This window comes from Euprymna scolopes, chromosome 2 (assembly GCF_053919585.1).
Source record: "Euprymna scolopes isolate OS-2025 chromosome 2, ASM5391958v1, whole genome shotgun sequence".
Taxonomy (NCBI): domain Eukaryota; kingdom Metazoa; phylum Mollusca; class Cephalopoda; order Sepiida; family Sepiolidae; genus Euprymna; species Euprymna scolopes.
The window spans coordinates 31675333-31695143 of record NC_136483.1 but is presented as its reverse complement, the minus strand read 5'-3'; the positions used below and the strand labels follow the sequence as shown (position 1 = coordinate 31695143).

Here is a 19811-nt window from a genome sequence, read left to right as displayed (position 1 = left end):
GTCTGCTCTTTGCGAGATATTTTATTTATTTATTTTTCTATAGATCAACGATTAACTCCTGATGAGTTTGTTGGCGAAAAGGGCCCCTCGTGTTTTGCTGGCTATTTTCTTCAAAGCAATCTATAAGTTGTATACCGTCAAACAGCTATTCAAATATATATATATATATATATATATATATATATATATATATATATATATATATATTGTCCAGAATTCCCCCTATAAACTAAGCAAAAATGAAGAAAAATCTCCGTATGTTCTCATCACAAAACGAAAATATTATGTTCCAAAAATCATATAAATTGATAAATTAGTTTTATTTTTAAATAAGAAAATTAAATTTTATAAGTATCCAAAAAGTGACCGTTTTGCCCGCCATTTTGAAAAAAAAATCTCCCACCCAAATAAATAAATAAAAAAAGCAAGGGCGATAAATTAACCATAAGACTAGATTTATGTTGTAATACCTAGGAATTCCCATTAATTAGTTTATTATTATTCCTGATATTCATAAATACCCTCCCTGATAAAATTGCCTCTGAGGTGGGCATTTTTGCTGATGATACCACGTTCTGTAACATATATGAGAGGAAAACGAATGGACACACATCCAAGGCAATGGCGGAAACCCTAGAAGACCTCCAGTCTGTAGTGGAATAGAGACAAAAATGGATGGTAACGTTCAATGCTACCAAGACCAAGCTCGTTTCCTTTACCAATTACAAAAAAACCTTCTCAACCACCATGGCTAAAGATACATTACCTGAAAGTACTTTATTCAAACTCCTCGGCTTAACAGGAGTTGAAACGAATACATCGAGTGCATTGCTGTGAAGGAGATAGCCTCTCTCTACCATGCTAGAAAGTTACGCCTAAAAGTATCCTGTACCTCTTTCACGCCCCATTCGCCCATGTATGGAGTATTATTGTCACATTGGGCTGGCACATCTGCTACTAGTTTCTCACTCCTGGATTGGGTTCAAAAGAGTCGCCAAACTAATAGGTCCCGAACTGTCAGCTAAGCTTCCTCTGCCCCATCGACGCATTGCATCCCTCTGCCTGTTTTACAAGTATTTTAATAAATGTTCTGACGAACTACAAGCCTTTCTACCCCTTCGACGTAAATATCCTCGACAAACCTGACAAACAGTAAAATCCCATCCGTACACATTACAGATCCCCAGATGACAGAAAGCCTTCTACTCTAATAGTTTCTTCCTCAGAACTGCTAAACTTTGAAACTCCCTTCCTGCTAACTGCTTCTTCGACTGTACTGACATACAGAAGTTTAAGTGCAACGTAAGCAGACATCTTGCTGCTCAACACCGTACACAGTATCCCTACAATTTATGTTACAGATAGTAGTCCCCTACAGCAAAGCATCAAACTGGCACTGTGCTTTGTTTTGGGTGAAAATGCAATAAAAAAAAAATCGCTTAAAATTATTTTCTTTATAAAAATAAAACTACTTGATCAATTTGTGATTTTTTGAATATGATATTCACGTTGTGCTATGGGTATGTAGATTGTAGTGATTTTTCTTTGTTTTTGATTTTTAATATAGGGTGGGGGATTCTGTACGTAATATCTAATCAATTTGAACTGTATTCACTGGAAATATGACGAATTAGAGCTGATTGGTCACAGTCAACTCTGATATAACTTAAGTGATATTTCAATAATTAAGCATTTTTTTAATGTGAATTGAAATTAGTGTATTTAAGTTGTGTATTTTTACTATATACTACGCAATAATTTTGCAATAGCAATGAGTTAAGAGTGGAAGTATTGCATTGAGATATGAAAAATATAACATTTCAAAAAGCCAGTCAAACTGTAGGTATTTTTTTGTAATTAATGAATAAATATCTTTGTTTATTTAAATTAAAAATTTTCGGCCCATATAAAAATCGTCATCAGGAAAATGCATTTTTTTTGTTCGAAATCCATAGATGTAAGAAAGCCTTCTACTCTAATAGTTTTTTCATTGGGACTGCAAGATTTTGGAATTTCCTTCCAGGTTCCTGTTTCCCCGACTGTACTGACATGCAGAAGTTCAAGTGTAATATAAAGACATCATGCTGCTCAAATCCCTACATAGTATCCCTGCAATTATGTCCCAGATAGTAGCTCCCTACATCAAAGTGGCACTGTGTCTTGTTTGGGGTTAAAATGCAATTAAAAAAATAAAAATGAGATTTGTATGCTCGATTATATTTGATTCCAGTGGTTCTGTCTCCTGGTATGCTTCTATCAAACTCGAGAATTTGGTCAGAATTTACTTCACATACTTTTGTTCGTCTGCTACGACTGAATAGAGGTTCTAAGTAATTCACAAATCTATTTTTCAATCGTCCAAAGTGAGAATTGAACCTTCAACCTTCAGGAGATTATCACTTTTACCATTGACTTTTTTCCGAGTACTCTAACAACTGTGCCACGGATTTTTTTCGGTGTGGGCGACCGAAAAATACAACTATGAATTACTTAGGGTCTCTATTCAGTCATGGCTGACGGAACAAGAACATGCTACCTCCGTGAAGTAAATAAAGGGTCCCATTCGAAATTCCATCAAAATTCTTGTTCGACAAAAACATTCCCAAGTTCGACAAGATACACTTGAAGAAGGTCGGATGTTACATTGACCGAAACGTTGTGAAAATGACACTCAAGATGAGAACAGTTGTCTGATGAATACAAATAATACGAAGACATCAGTATATCAAATAATCGTTTTAATTAGAAAATGTGCTGGACTTTTCAAGTCAATTTTGTTCATAATATTAGAATAAATCTATTTTTTCATTTCATTCACAGGACGAAGTCAAACTTTATGATGACATAGACAACAGTGCCCAAGGGTAAGTAGACTTATATAATGCTCAAATTCTCTGTGTATTATTTTATTAGGATTTATCCAGTAAGTATACGATATGAAAAATACAGGAGGATGCAAAAGTAGGTATACAGTGATAAAAAAAGAGAAAACAAATACATTACTGCATTTATTATACAAACAAATATCGTATTAATACGTATTAAAAAGCAAATGTAATAAGAAACACATGTAATAAGGTGCCCCAATCGCTTAGGTACTCAGATTGTTTGCCGTCAGCATTCACACACTCCTCTAATCGAGAACGGACGCATACACACTCTGGAATAAAGGTCTTTATTGACATCAATTTCATGACAGACCTCCCAAATGAACTGACTCACGTTTTCAACAGTGCGTAGCTTGCAAGCGAAAACCTTAACAGATCCCCCCCCCCCAAAAGAAAAAACAAAGAAGTCCATATGAGTTAAATCTGGCGAGCGTGACGACCAGTCGATGGTGCCCTGGCGTCCAATCCGTTTGTTAGGAAATTTTGAGTTGAGTAGTACACGCACATCGAGTACAAAATGAGATGGTACTTCACCTTGCTGAAAATGAAAGACATTATCTTGGTATTGTTCATGTATCCGCGGTATTATTGTATACTTTAACATGTTCATATACACATTTTTATCGATGGTTGTGTACTGAATAATGGTCCAACGACACTTTTACAGCCCATACTGATACCCCAGGTTGATTAAGTTTCTCAGTAGTAACGTGGATTTTCGGATGCATAGTAAACACAATTGTATTGATTAACGGCACCCGATAATTTAAAATTTGCTTTGTCAAACCATACAATTTTGTTTAGAATACCGTAACCCTCACCTTCTTCACTCGGGCTGTTTTGTGGAAATTGTAAACGAGTCATCTTCCAATAAACTATGTATTAGGCGAGATGTGTACATCTTCAGTCTGGCACAATTCATCAGATGCCGCAATTATCTGCGCTCAATACCAAGTTCAGATGAGGCCCTATGTTTCGATTTCTGTGGGCTTTGAGTAAATGCTCCAGCAACTTTAAATTGATTGTCTGGTGTGGCCACAGAAATTGATCGACCACTTTTTGGTGCATTGTGGGTACTCCCTGTTCGTTCAAATTTGTCATGTACTTGATAAATCGTGAACCTTATTCGGGGAGGTGTTGCAAACGTTTCGATCCACTGTTCTCTCACACGTTCACAATTTTCTGTCTTCCAGTATTGTTTTAAAATCCATTTATGATGCTCGTCCGTCAAACTACTAGCCATGGTTGAAGTGGCCAATATAATTGAAATGAATAAATTAATTTATAAATAAATAAATACCAAAAAATTCATGGATTTTTATTGAACGACAATAACTAAAAGTACAGTCCGTACGGTATTTTCATTACTATAAAGAAGTCACCTTTGCTTCAGTATTTTATCATGTCACTAATTTTACTGATGTGCTGTATACCTACTTTTACACCCCCTGTGTTATGATACCGGCGAGAAAAAACAACAGATGAAAATGTAAAAAAAAAAAAAAAAAACACACACACACACACACACAACACAGATGAAACTGTAAAAAACACACAACACAGATGAAACTGTAAAAAACACACAACACAGATGAAACTGTAAAAAACACACAACACAGATGAAAATGTAAAAAAAAACCAACACAGATTAAAATGTAAAAAAAACCAACACAGATTAAAATGTAAAAAAAAACCAACACAGATTAAAATGTAAAAAAAACAACACAGATGAAAATAAAAAAAAACAACACATGAAAATTAAAAGAAAAAACACTCACACAACACAGATGAAAATGTAAAACAACACACAACCCAGATGAAAATGTAAAACAACACACACAACACAAATGAAAATGTAAAAACAAAAAAAAAAACACAATGCAGATCAAAATGTAAATTTGTATTTAAAAGAAAGAAGCAATAGAAACGAAACAAAATGTGTTGGTTTTTGCGGCAAACTTATTTTACCAGTTCGTCTTTATGAAAGTTTTCTTGTTCTCCGAGTTAGTTTTGCTCGGTTGTAGAAGTGCAGAGCGCATTTCCATGCTATTAATGCAGATAAACAATCATTACATGTGACTTGCTGTGTTGCACCAGAGATAGCAACAGGCGAAGTGTATGTCTTCGGCATTCACAGTAAAATAGGAAGAGTACTTTGAAAAACCTGCTAACTTAGGATTCAAGGAGATTCTAAAAAGTGACCTGTGATTGGTTGTTTTTTCATTCAATCACAGGACACAACACCATTAATAACTTTCAATATTTTGCGATCACATATTTTGACATTATTTTTCTTTTCTCGTCTTTTATTTTTATTTTTACAAGGAAACACCACTTATCCTCGAGTGGCCTTCAGGTCTTGATAAGGGTTAATGAATATAATGTAGTAGCATAGTAATCGTTAATGATGTAAATTGGGTAGAATTTGGACGAAGGGGATGGCATGCACGAATATATACACCTTTACAGTGCTATTTTTTAAAGTTTTTCTGTGCGTGTAGATTTAGGTCAGACGGTAATGAATAAGTCTGGAAAGCTATATGTTTTGGTTTCGATTCTAGCTGATAACACCTTGATTAAATTTTTTTCTTACTTTTGAAATCGCTATTATATATTGTATCTAATGTAATAATCAATAGAGAATTGGCTCTATAGTTATAATGGATACGAAATCTGCATAAATTAAAATATTATATTTAAAAATGTTACGACTGAGCAACAGCCGGCTAGTGTGAGATATATATATATATATATATATATATATATATATATATATATATATATAATGCTCCCTATCTTAGGTTGAGAATTTGAGACGTGCTATACAAATTACCATTAGCATATGAAGCGATGCTCTTTATGTAAACAAATTGAGCTTAGGTATTTGGACAATGTCAAAACATTGTTAATTCACTGCCCGCATAGCAGTATAGTAAATTCACTGCCCATATAGCGCAATGGTTAAAAGCTCAGACTGTCGTTTGGGCAATCGGGTTTCGATCCTGGCTTGAGGTAGTTGCTTGTCTAACCACACTGATGAGCTGTGAAACAGCAAAACAGTACTGTATGTGGATGACTTATATATATATATATATATATATATATATATATATAATTAGCCTATTTATCTTCTTTGTATAAGTATCAAAATATAAAATATAACTGATAAAAATTGGAAAATTTATCATCAAAATTGTATTTCTATTTCTGAATTAATATAACATATACTACAAAAATATTTCTTATTTCTATTCTTTAGAGAGAATATCGAGGATGCCGCCAAAACAACTGTCGCTGTTGATGATGACGACTTTGAAGAGGCAGACTTGTATGAAATTCCTGTAACCCAAGTGTGTGAAGAGAGCCCCCAATCGGTGGAACCCATTATCCGAGTGATTCACTGTGGCAATGCAGATGATGCATCCTCAGAGGAAGCTGCTTCGCCACAGCCAAGAAAGCCACCGTTACCACCACGGAAGGAAACTGTTTCGGACCCCTTGGCACAAAGCTCTTCTCTACGAGATTCAGGATCTTCCCAGCAAAAATGTTTACCCCCTCAGCTTCCAGCGCGCCCGCAGCTGGCGAGCAGAAGTGAAATTTATGCGATGACATCTGAAAAATCAGAACAGACTGATGAGAACACAGGTAATTTGGAAATCTCTTTCAAGCACATCTGTTCCTAAAATACACCATTCTTTCTCTTTAGCACACTTATTCTCAACATAAATCTCCTCTCTCTCTAGCGCACCTGTTCTAAACAAAAATCTCCTTCTCTCTCTAGCGCACCTGTTCTCAACGTAAATCTCCTTCTCTCTCTAGCGCACCTGTTCTAAACAAAAATCTCCTTCTCTCTCTAGCGCACCTGTTCTAAACAAAAATCTCCTTCTCTCTCTAGCGCACCTGTTCTAAACAAAAATCTCCTCTCTCTAGCGCATCTGTTCTAAACAAAAATCTCCTTCTCTCTCTAGCGCATCTGTTCTAAACAAAAATCTCCTTCTCTCTCTAGCGCACCTGTTCTCAAGGTAAATCTCCCTCTCTCTAGCGCACCTTTTCTCAACAAATCTCCTCTCTCTAGCGCACATTTTCTCAACAAATCTCTCTCTAGCGCACCTGTTCTAAATATAAATCTCACTCTTTCTCTCACTCACTCATGCTGCATGGTGGGAAGAGTACTTCCTTTGAAACATTCAAATTCTTGTTGCACTTCTTAAAAAATCAAATTCTACCCAATTTCAATTCTATTGAGCCAAAAGCGATAGTGGTACATCTTGCCAAATGACTACACCAGTGGTGTAAAAGAGAACAGACGTATGCGAAGAAAAAGACTATAAAAAGACTGTGTGCATAGATGGAGGATCACGTTCGAGATGTTTGAGAAGACAGAGGTCAGAGAGAAGGAACTTGATCATGTTTGATTCGGGAATGTATGCAGGAATAAATGTCGTTTAATAAAAAAAGGACTCTAGTTATCACCTATCCTATGTTCCTTGCAACATATTCTGCTACAATGTGTTGGGTTCTAGGTGTCTACATGTCAACGCGTGTGTAACATTAAAGTGGTTTTCAAGTTCAATGTAAACAAATTTTTGTTGCACTATCCTCTTAAATCAAATTCTGCCCAATTTTATCCATCGTTACTGATTATTATCATGTTTCATCAACACAGGAAATTTGAAAATCTGTTGCAACTACACTTGTTCTCCAAATACATCTTTCTCTCTCTCTCTTTCTCTGATGCATGGAAGGAGGGGTGTTTCCCTTAAAATATTCACAAGGAAAACTGGGTTAGCTACAATTTTCTTTTCTCCCTTAGTGTACCTAAAAGCAAACAGAGATTCCATGAACAGAGTTTCTTTCCTAGAACTACTCGTCTGTTGGATACAATATAACGGGGCTGCTTCCCAACTGCAACCTTATCATTTTCAAGTCCAATGTAAACCAACTCTTGCTGCACCGTCCTGTTAAATAATTAAATTCTGATCAATTTCAATAATAGTTACCAGTCGTCATCACAGGTAATTTGGAAATCTGTTGCAAGCAAATCTGTTTGAAGAATAAATATCTATTTATCTTTGTCTCCTTCCCTCTTTCCAATGTATGAAGAGAAGAGGTGCCTCTTTTAATCTTAAAAAAAGGGGCATCATAGAGGACAACAGGCGTTCATGTGACCAACTTAACCTGATCTGATTGGACTCAAATCATATTTCATATTATTGAAAACTCAATTTTGTTCCTTATTTAAATTGTTTTTTTTTGTTTTTTTTTACCATTGGTCTCATCAACGTTGAACTACTCGTCTGTAGACCACAATACCCCGGATGACTACAACATAGTGGTTTTCAAGTCCAATGGAGACAAATTCTTGTTGCACTATCCTCTTAATCAAATTCTTACCAATTCCGACCATCATTAGTAATAATCACGTTGTTGTTTGATGGTCCACCTGACAAACTCTTATCCTCAAGTTGCCTTTGGGCCTTGATAGGTGATAACTCTTTAATAATAATAAAGAAAAACTTACCTGTTAGATCACTGCAACTACTTTTTCTCTTTGATTTCATTCGAAATTCATAAACTGATATGAATTATTTTTCATAAAACTAAAAAGTCCCTTTACTTCTATAAATGTACATATGTTTTTTATGAATTTTAGATTATTACTTTGCTATCTAATTGACATACGTTCTTATAGTGTGTACAAACAGATTGAAAATAAGCTAAAAAGAGAGAAACCTTTTCTCAGTGCTCTCAAAGACACTAAAGCTATTAGGAAGTGGTTGGATCAATGTAGCGTGAGAAATGGCAAGATAACTACACAGGTAATGGGAAGTGGGTAACGTGTTTTGTTAATTATAAATCATGGCTAACTTGAATTAAAACAATCGTTTGTCAAATATAACTCAATCTCAGAACAAAGTTATATTTTAGCATGTATTTTTGTTATTTTTGGTATATAAGAAAAAAAACTTTTAGGGAATAAACGTTGATTTACTCAACTATTATATGATAATAGAATACATTCTGCTGATATGGTCTCCGGCCTTCTTCTAGGACATATCTATAGCGAAATGCAACAAGCCATGTAAAGAGAGAGAGAATCTGTTTAGATCAACTTACAGTATAAATGTTTGTTTAAAGCCGGTTTAAACCTGGATATAATAGATATCGTCACAACCTTCTCTAATAAATGTTTCCGTGGAGCAGAAACAGGTACAGAGAACAGCGGTACATTTTGTATAGGTGCCAGCAGAGACTGACTTGGTGCGGAGGTTAAAAAATAAATAACTTTTAAATAAGTAGAAAATTTCAGTTGAATTTCTTACTATTTAATCTATACACCTATAAAGTTGAATTTTTTTCTTGCTCTGACATTGATATTAAAAGCCTACTTTTTCAATTTAAAAATTATTAAAACGAACTTCTTATTACTCAATCATGGATATGCGAGCGATTACATAAAGGTTAACTAATTTGAAAAAAGAGGTTGAATTATTTTTTATGGTTTCTTATTAGATGATTAATTTGATTTCTCTATTTATGCATAGTTTCTACATTTTGCATAATTGCATAGAATTGAAGATGAAAACATTCTAGTACACGGAAATATTTATTTATATATATAGTTCTAAAACAGATCCTTTGTTTGATAAAATGCATGCCCATTGGCTGATAAGAAGGGGTGCGGTGGATACTAGAAAGCTGATTGGCCAACTAGAAATCCTCAACATATATAAAAACAAGAAGCAACCACAGAATTCGCGCATAAGCCTGACGAATCCTATAGTTGGATGAAACGCAGAATATTCAGTGTAGCTTAATCGCCATATATATTTTATAAATTACTACTATATATATATATATATATATATATATATATATATATATATATATATATATATATAGGTTACCTTGTTGGTGTGTGTGTAAAAATATCTACCAAACTCGTCTGAATGTTTGGTCTACAGAGTTTAAATTTGATATATAAGGTATTTGAACTCGTATTTTCGGTTTGGTTTTTAGCCGGCAAACATTATTGCTAAGGGGTCAAAGTTGAAAACAAAACAGTTGTCCATAGCAGGGTAATTCAAATAAGGCATAACGCCTACTGTTACTTCTGTACATGCGCAATATTAAACATCCATAGCGCAAAGAACTCTTTCTTTAAGCCATCAACCATGGCTGGGTAGAAGTTTTATGTAATTTAAGCGATACTGAAAAAAATGCGATTGTAAATTACTTAGGACTTCTACACAGTCATGGCTAACAGATTAAATAATAGTTCCATTCAAAATTCCGTGCAGATTCCCGAGTTTGACAAGATACAGCTGAAGAAGGATGGAGGTTACATCGACCGAAATGTTGTGCAAATAACAAGACAAGACCAGTAATCCAAATAATATGAATTCTCAATCGTAATTAACTTTTTTTTTTTTTATTTGTTGCACATCTGTTGTTTAAAAGTTCTGTTTTTTGTTTTGTTTTGTTTTTTATTGTTTTCTGGTAACATTCTTTCTAAGAAAACTATTCAATTCTTTTTATGGAAAAAGAATGGACACTTTTCATCATTACAGTTTCTCACAAAATTATTTTACTTTCGTCTTTTGCCTTTCAGAACCGATATGTTTACAACGTAAATGGATAATGTCTGTGCCACAACTATCAGGCTATCAGACAGAGTTGACGGACATTCTGTCCAAGTTACAAACAAAGAAAGGAAAGTGTTTGGCACTGTAGACCCTCCCCCTGCATTAATCCACGCATCCTTTATTCATGAGCAAATTTGTAGTTATATTTTTGTATCCTTAACTGTTGTACTCGTATTGATCGTTTAATATTGAATTTGAAATCTTTAAGAGTATGATTATCAGCAGTAGCCAAGGATATGATTACACTGTGCAACAAATTTCAGTTTTAAAAAAGTACATGCTACATAAGACCTGTTTTGGGGTAAGAAAAATATTCTGATGTTAAAGCTTTTATTTTTGTAGATTAGGCAACGTTTTCGTCTATAATATAAATATCACCTGTCTGTTTAAATGTATGTATGTATTTTTGTATGTCTGTCTAAAACTTTCAACAAAGCTGACGGATTTTCACAAGATCGGTATCATTTTGAAGTTCGGTGTTTTGGACGACAAATATCGAAAAATTGGCCAAAACATTAATTCTTTTACCCTCAACTCGGCAGTTTTCTACAAAGAGGGGGTCAATTTTTGCGAACAATTTTTGCAAGTCATTGTATCTGTTGGATTGACTTTGCCTAATTTTAACATTCTGAACTTTCAGTTGAGCAATGGAGTAGCGGTAAGACGTGAGATTTTCTTTCACTTTCTGTCACGGGTTCGAACCTGTCTGCCTACTACCACTTTTTTTTTTTTTTTTTTGCTCACTTCCAAACACCCGGACAACGCCAGGTATCCAGTGTACTATAAATCATATTTTATTATTATTGGTTATGAATAAAAAAACACAGGATTGTCAGTATAAACAACGTTTGTCCCCATAACCCTCTTGTGTTGAATGTCATTCTCCCTTTTTATATTCTAATAGTAGTTTGCCAACATACCAAGGTTTCCATTTTTCATTAAAACGTTTCTCCATCACTAATAGAATCTATTATCATGTACATCACTCACATCACTAAGATTCTCAGCAAAATTTTTAACATGCAATTGTGCATAAAAAAGGGTCACAGATGTCCTGTACCTTTTGAGTCTTGTACAATGTTATTAGAAGCAGCTAAGGAGCATGTTTATTAGTATGTAAGGAGTATGAGTATTAGAAACAGCTAAAAATGATTAGGCGTATGTAAGGGTATGATTATTAGTTGGCTTATAGTAAAGTTCCATTAAATCCTAGCACTTTCTACTATACTATGTATAGATAAAGAATTTTCAAGAATAACCTCCAAGATCTTGACAGTGGAATTGAGAGAGGGTGATTTCTAGAAAAATGGGAAAATTTTCAGACAATATTTTTTGCAAAGAATTTTATAAATTTTTCAAAGATTCACAGATGCTCAAAATTGTAATAGAGCTGCTAGCAACAGCAGCAGCTGCCAGCTAACATATGCAATTGACCAAGCCGGCTGTACAAAATAACGTCAAAGCAGAAATAATAAAAAAGGACGGATGTGGACAGAGAAACATTGCTCGGAAAAGCGCGTGGGTGACGTCACAGCAGAGGAAAGTCACATGCAGCAGGAGAATAAAGATCTTTTGTTAAAAACTGACCTTGAATTTTTTCCTTCCTTTCCTTTTGAAGGACTATATATTAACGACAACGTTACAAAATGTCGTCTGGTCAAATGGAAGTACTGAATAGTAATACACAATACTATTTAAACAATTAAATTTAAAACGGCAAATTTCCCACATATTTTACCAATGCTTTACTTCTGAAGCACTAATGTTATGGCAATCAAACTATACATATACATAGAATTCCTAGACAAACAATACTTTAAGAAAATAATGTTGCTACATTATTTGTACCCAGGTGTTTTAAAACATAGTTTTGTAGTATGTTTAATTTTCCCCAAATTACCTGTGATCATAAAACTTTGCAGAAAAAATTACATAAAAATATCTGATGTCAGAATATTTATAATGGCGTAATCAGTTCTGCATTAAAAATGTGTTTGATTTCTAATCGATCGACACGATCAATGTTTTATTTTCAAATTTGATTATCTGGACATTTAAAGCAAAATATGACGGTTGGTTCTCAGTATAATAAGGTAAATTAACCATGAACTTTCTACAGGTCTTACCAATTTATCTATATATTTTTCTTAGTTTGTCCATTTCATTTTTTTTTTTCGCGGAAACTACTTGGCTCATTTGGCTGAAATTTGATATGAACCTGTGAAGCAAACTAAGTATTATGGCATCCGTTTTATGCATAGTAAGGTATTTAATGTAAAAATGAGCACAAATTTAATCATCTTCAACTATCAGTTTGGCATAAAGCACTCATTCTAAGTGAACGAGCCATAACTTTTGCCTGTTTTTAATGGGCAAAATGTCTGATCTCTCTATATTAATAAGTGAACGAGCCATAATTTTTGCCTGTTTTTAATGGGCAAAATGTCTGATATCTCTATATTAATAAGTGAACGAGCCATAACTTTTGCCTGTTTTTAATGGGCAAAATGTCTATATTAAGATTATGTTTGCATTTCTCACAACTATGTGACTTATATTTTTTTTTACTGTTAATCGATGATTTATTGAAACAGAAAAAATGCAAGCGTGTAAAATACTAAAACAAACTTTTAAAAAATCTTACAAAAAATAATTCAACATCGTGAAATGAGGTGAATTAAAAAGTTCGATTCTTTTAAAGAGAAAGCGAATTCCGGATTAGTATTTACTGTTCAGCCCTACTTGCACATTGTTTTTAGTTTCCTCTTCTCTGCATTCGTTGGATAAGCAACACTTCACTTTCTCATCCTGCTTGTTCATTTGGTACTATTGGCTCTTAATTCATATATAAATTTAAGCGTAAAAAATGAACGTATTTATGCAATTTAAAAAGAGAAAATAAAAGCAAAAATGAGAATAAAAATTCCTGGGCAACGCCAGGTAGATGGTTAATAATACATATTTAGCTATTGATTTAGTAACCAACTGTGCAGATTTGTCTCGTTTTGTCTTGCGATACAGGTGCTTGCAGAATAAGGAGTTTATAGAGAAGCAAAGGTTGCACTTGCTATCTCCCTTGCTCGTTGTTAACGGGAAAATAAAGATGGTGGTTTTGAGAAATGGTTGCGTGTCAGTGATTCGGGTCAAGTGATGAATAAACTAAGAGCACGATCTCCAATTACACTTTGGACACGATATTGATCAAACTCAGTAGTAACGAAAAATCCCAAAGAATAAAAAGGAATGCTGGGATACGCAGAGAAAGCTTAGTGTTATTTCAGAGTTTTCCTTCTCAGAGACTAGTTGCCTTACGAAACCTTGAGGGTCTAGTCTACCCTGCTATTTCATTCATAAATTGTGGGTAGACGGAAGGATATATGGCTTTCACAACGATATTAGAGAAAGTGAAATTATGGTTGCTTCCTATACATCCTGGACATTACAACTTCATTGAGCTTACGTGTCTTCTTTATAAGCTTTTAGAAGGAGGGAGTTTCTCCAGAAATAAGAAAATATTTCCCACCATTCCAAATTCTATTAGCAAAAAAAGGGAAAACAATTTACTGAAAAGTAAATGTTTTGAAAATAGAATATTGCTTATATCATCAATTATTTTTTTTTGTTCATCTCCGTGTTTGCTGTTCTAGTTCTTTTTGCATTGCATACACCCTTATTAAATACCTATGTACTTATTTACCAATAATGTTTCAATAAAACTACCATAGCCTTTTTGTAAATAGTAGAAAGGGTTATGAACACATGTTGAATTTAACTAAACTAAATATTTTAAATTTTATTTTATATTATTCCTTATTGTCCTCGCGTTCTTTGTTTCTACTGTCATTATTTTATTTCCAGATTAGAACGAATGATTTATTTGACACTATCCACGTTTTCTTTTTTTTTTAAGTTCGTTAATACATAAGCATGATTCAGGTTATTAATAACGTTGATTAATCAATATAGTTGTGTACTTCAATTAGTTAATAATACAATATATGAACCAGAAAGATGCTTGGATATTATTTGTCTACTGCGTGTTCTCATACATAGACATGTGTTGCTAACTTGAGATATCATTTTTGTTTATCTTATATGCACGAATGCTTTTTTATTGTGCCTCTTACGGAGTATGTGCACAATTTAATACTTACTTTCTGGTAACTGATATCTGTTTATCTATTTTGACAGTCGGCATTAAGGGCGGAGAAGAAATCGGACTCCGACAGCAAAAAAAAAAATAAATAAATAAAAAAAATACAAAATGAATAAAGTAAAAATAGCCATGCTATTATTTCTTTTTATTTTTTGCTTTCAAACAATTGGAAGCCATTATCTTTCTACAATTAGTTCCGATTATTAAATGCCTATCAAATGACAGTGTAGAGAAAGGTCGTTAAAAAGGATCAATTCCCTCCTTCTTAAAAGTTACGTGGTGACAATGAAAATAAAGTTTGAAACACCTAAAAGCACAAAAACAAATAAATTAAACTAAATTATTTTTACTCGCAATTTTGTAAATAACGTGATTTCAATAGCAGCTAAACCAGAATTGTTTCAAACGGCATGAACCTATGATCCTCTCAAACATAGGTGAAATTAGAATATTTGTTCAAGCAATTATCTATATAATATTTTTCTGTGAGATGGGTAGATATGCTGACGACACCACGCTTTATAACAGACACGACAGAAAAACAAATGAACACATATCTAAAGAAATGGCAGAAACACTAGAGGATGACTTCCGATCTGTAGTGGAATGGGGACATAAATGGATGGTCACATTCAATGCTGCCAAGACTAAACTGGTTTCATTCAATAATTACAAGAAACCTTCTCTACCACCAATAGCAATGGCCAATTACTCTTTATCTGAAAGTACATCTTTTAAACACCTCGGCCTAATGCTCTCAGGAAACATGAGTTGGAACAATTACATTGAGCGTATCGCCAGGACCGCTGCGAAGAAGATAGGTTCTCTCTACCGTCCTAGAAAGCTACTTAAAGCCCAAAAGTATCCTATACCTCTATAAGGCCACCATTCGCCCATGTATGGTGTATTGTTGTCATATTTGGACTGGTGCATCTGCCACTAGTCTCTCGCTCCTAGACAAGGTTCAAAAGAGAGTCGCCAATCTGATAGGTCCTGAACTGTCATCTAAACTTCAGCCTCTGTCACATCAACGAAATGTTGCATCCCTCTGCCTGTTCTACAAGTACTTTAACGGTGAATGCTCTGACGAACTGCAAGCACTTGTGCCTCCTCGACGTAAATACCTCCGAAAAACCCGACAAGCAGCTAAATCCCACCCCTTCACAGTAGAGATCCCTAGATGTAAGAAAGCCTTCTACTCCAGTAGTTTCTTTCCCAGGACAGCTAGACTTTGGAATTCCCTTCCGGGACCCTGCTTCCCCAACTGTACTGATATGCAGAAGTTCAAGTGCAACATCAACAGACATCTTGCTGCCCAACTCCCTACACAGTACCCCTGATTCCTATGTCCCTGATAGTAGTCCCATACAACAAAGTGGCAATGTGCCTTGTTTGGGGTGAAAATGTAATTAAAAAAAAAAATATATATATTCTGTTTGTTTGTCTGTCTTCCCATTCCATTTTTTCTCAAAAATTACTGGGCCGATCTGACTGAAAGTTTGTATTATGATCAAGTGCAGCAAATTAAGTAAGTAAATTGGCATCCTTTTGATGCACTGTTAGGGATTAATAGTATTTAATGCAGTTACTACAATACCACATGCACGTTAGAAGTTTGGCATAAAACCTTCATTTAAAGGTTATAACTTTTGCACGTTTTTAAGGCTAAAAAGTCTAATATACAAATAATCGTTTAGAATATTATTGCATTTAAGCATTAAATAATCCAGTAGCCATTTTATTTCATTTTTTCGTATTTTCATTCTTTTCGTGTACCACATCAAAGAATTCTGATAGATTCAAGTGGTTTTCAGTCTTTTTGAAGATGCAGAAAATAATGACAGGATTCAGTATGGATTTTTGGTATGCGTCTTGACTACTGTTCTGACTCCCTGTTCTTGAATCTGAAGGTGGCCAAACTGGAGTCCAATCTGCATTGCAATCGCTTACGGTGACATGAATATGTTGACATGAAGCTTTGGTTGGAAATTTGATTTGTTTTACGGCATATTAATTCTTTTCAGGTTATTTAAGCCAACTCTGAAAGTTTTGAAAAAAAAAGAAAAAAGAAATTCATGCTTCAAGTTCTATATATATATATATATATATATATATATATATATCTTTTTATATATCATCAAATATTTATGTTTGCTTTCGTTGATTTGTTTCATGGCAAATCAATTTTCAGATTATTTAATACCAAATCAAGTAATTTTGGAAAAAAAAAAGTTTTATGCTTCGAATTGTTATATCTTCAAATATTTATGTATGGTGTTTAGTTTGATTGTTTTGTAGATAAAATTGTTTTTGTTTTTAGCTTTGCAGGACATGATTGAGTTTTGCAAAGGGTAAGGAAAAATATCTAATGTAATGTTTGGTGCATTTAAGTTAGGAAGCTGATATATTCAGACAGCCTGATCTGGCAACATCAGCTGTGGTTGGATAAATAAATGTACAGAAATATCAATTTGGGGTAACCGAGAAAAAAGGAGAAAACAGAAGGGACAATCCAAACTGATTTCAAGTAATCACACATCAAAACCATCGTAAACGACAGGATTTCATGGAGAAAATTACTTTATACCGCCATGGCCAACATGCAAGCTATATCTGGTGCGAGAAAAGACACACTAAATGCCAAAGAAAGAAGCTAAAATCATGTTTTGTTTTCTTAATTTTTTAGATGAGGGTTTATAATCTGTATTATCCGGACTACTGTTCTCATCTTAAATGTTATTTTTACAACTGTTTGGCCGACATAACCTCCGACCTTCTTCAGGTGTATCTTGTTAAATTCAGAAATCTATAGGAGTTCAACCAGATACACTTGAAGAAGCTCGAAGGTTTCATCGGCTGGAACATTATGAGAATAAGACTTCAGATGAGAACAATAGTTAGAGTAATCCAAATTGGGTTTTATCAATTTGTTTTGCGATTTCACCAAATCTTTATAGATAAATGAAGATTTGCCATCTGGTTGTCTGAAGCCGAAACTCTACTATTACTTCCGTTAATGTACTGTCCTGAAATGTTCAATTAAGTCTTCTGTATTATTTCAGACTAACTTACCATCAATTCTCAATTCAGAGGAAATGTTGTCCAGTATTTGTTGTGCTGTCATGAGATTCATTACCTCTTTTTTTTATAGGAAGGTGTAAGTGCAGTATCTATTCTATTGTGATGATACCATACTCCAAAGCATAACCTCCTCCTTTAGGATTTGAGAGGGGCGATGTAGTATATATTCTGCTGTTTTGATACCATCCTCCTAGTCATACCTCTTCTTTTTGGGGGGATCAGTGCAATATATGTTCGCTCGTCATAACATTTCAGGTCTGCAAAAATATGTAAGTCAGGGTAGCATAGTTTTTGCTTGTAAGTAAATAATTATTTATCTTTTTTAAATATTACTAATTTAATTTATTTTGTTTGCAGATGAGGAACCTACGTCGTATGATTATGAACATGATTTTGAACTTTTGTCTAAACTAAGCATCAAGCTACCCAAGTAAGTATTCATCACTTTTTAATGCTGTCCAGAAGTGTCGATCAAACACAGAAATGTCACAAAATATTGTGTAAAATCTTGTTAATTTCTAAAATTAGTTGTTTATTTATTAAAACTTTTTGGGTATTTCATAGTTCAAATAATAATCTCAAATGCCACTTAAAAAAAGTAAAATATATAATATTAATCGGAAAAGCAAATTAAAAATATTTCATTTGTTTTTTTTTGTTTTTGTTTTTTTTTTTCAATTTTCTTATGGTTTTTTAGCTGGGGATGAGGCATCCTACCGGATGCCAGATACCCACCATCCAACGCACTCTAACCAAGAGATCCCTCCAAAACTCTAAACATCCCTTTAAGCACAACCCTTTGTATCTCTCTTTTATTTTATTCACTTTATTTCATATTTTCCAAGCAACTTCTACGAGTCTGGTTGCTCTCACAACTACTGGAATGATGGAGATTCTAAGTTTTTTTTTCATCTCGCACGTAAACCCCCGGCATTTCATTATATTTTCCCTTTCAACTGTCTAATTCGACATCGTTGGAGACACCAACTTTCACCAAGGCCACCTCCTTCTCCCTCTTGCCTACACCACTGTGTCAGGTCCAAGAGCTTCATCCTCCAAGCACATAGCTATAGGAATTGCATAGTCACAGTGGGTGATGTAAGATTTATTTCCAACTGTTTTTTTTTTTCTGATATGACTTGCTGCTGCATTTGATATTCAACTTTTTATAGATCCTCCAGAAGAGACATTTACACACTCCATTATGTTGCATCGTATAATAGCCGTCCTCCAGCAAAACATTACAACTGGATGTGAGGTGGTTCACATTTTCTAATTCTGTGTGGCAGAATCTACACTTGTCAATACTGACACTATTTATCTTTTTAAAATCATTGATTATCAAGTCTTGATCTTGGGCAGCCAGTATAATCCTCTCCTGATCACAGTGGAGCAATCTTCTTTTTAGCCAGTCTATAGAACTTTCTTTATCTATATAGACCTAGATGAATTAATCCAGAAAATATTTGGCACACTTGATTGACCCATTCTTCCAGGTTTTGCAATGGAAAGTATTTTTGCCAACTCTTTTGGGCTATTTCTATAGCAGGATTGTTTTATGTTTCTGTTTCATTTGTAAGACAGTTTTGCTCTTATTTCTTCATGGTCCTGGATATGACCTTAAACTATATCCGATGGTGATGCTCCATTAATTGCCATTGCTCCCATGTCCACTCTGACCAGGAGTGATAGTACCTGTTAGCGTCCCAACTATGGGTTAAATAGAAACTGACTTGAAAAAAAAAAATCAAATATATTCTATTAAAAACTTTTTCTTCAAAATCACTGGATTCGGCATTAAATAACCTGAAAAGGGTTGATATGCCGTAAAACAAAAACAACCAACCAACATTATTTCTTTGTTATATCATCAGATAGACCCCAAAAATATGCCTGTAAATTTATTTGTGAATTCATTGAATTTATTCTTAAAATGATTGACATTAGTGCTATTTATAACCTTATTAAGTATTGGTTCCACAAGCGTCTCACTCTATTAGGAAAAAAAAACACTAATCATATAGTACATTTAGTTTTTGA

General features: G+C 34.0%; 1 protein-coding gene across 7 annotated transcripts in view; it reads left to right on the top strand.

Annotated features, from left to right (window-relative positions):
• The window catches only part of LOC145290459 (uncharacterized), a 565155-nt gene that overhangs the window by 454227 nt on the left and 91117 nt on the right, over positions 1-19811 (top strand). For all 7 annotated transcript variants that reach the window (XR_013869319.1, XM_080136489.1, XM_080136491.1 and 4 more), the window contains 3 exons: positions 2821-2864; positions 6148-6533; positions 18129-18201. Coding sequence is in view for 6 of the 7 variants with exons in the window: in XM_080136489.1 (XP_079992615.1) it covers positions 2821-2864; positions 6148-6533; positions 18129-18201 (503 nt within the window). In the remaining variant the exon portion in view is untranslated. The remainder of the gene's footprint in view (positions 1-2820; positions 2865-6147; positions 6534-18128; positions 18202-19811) is intronic.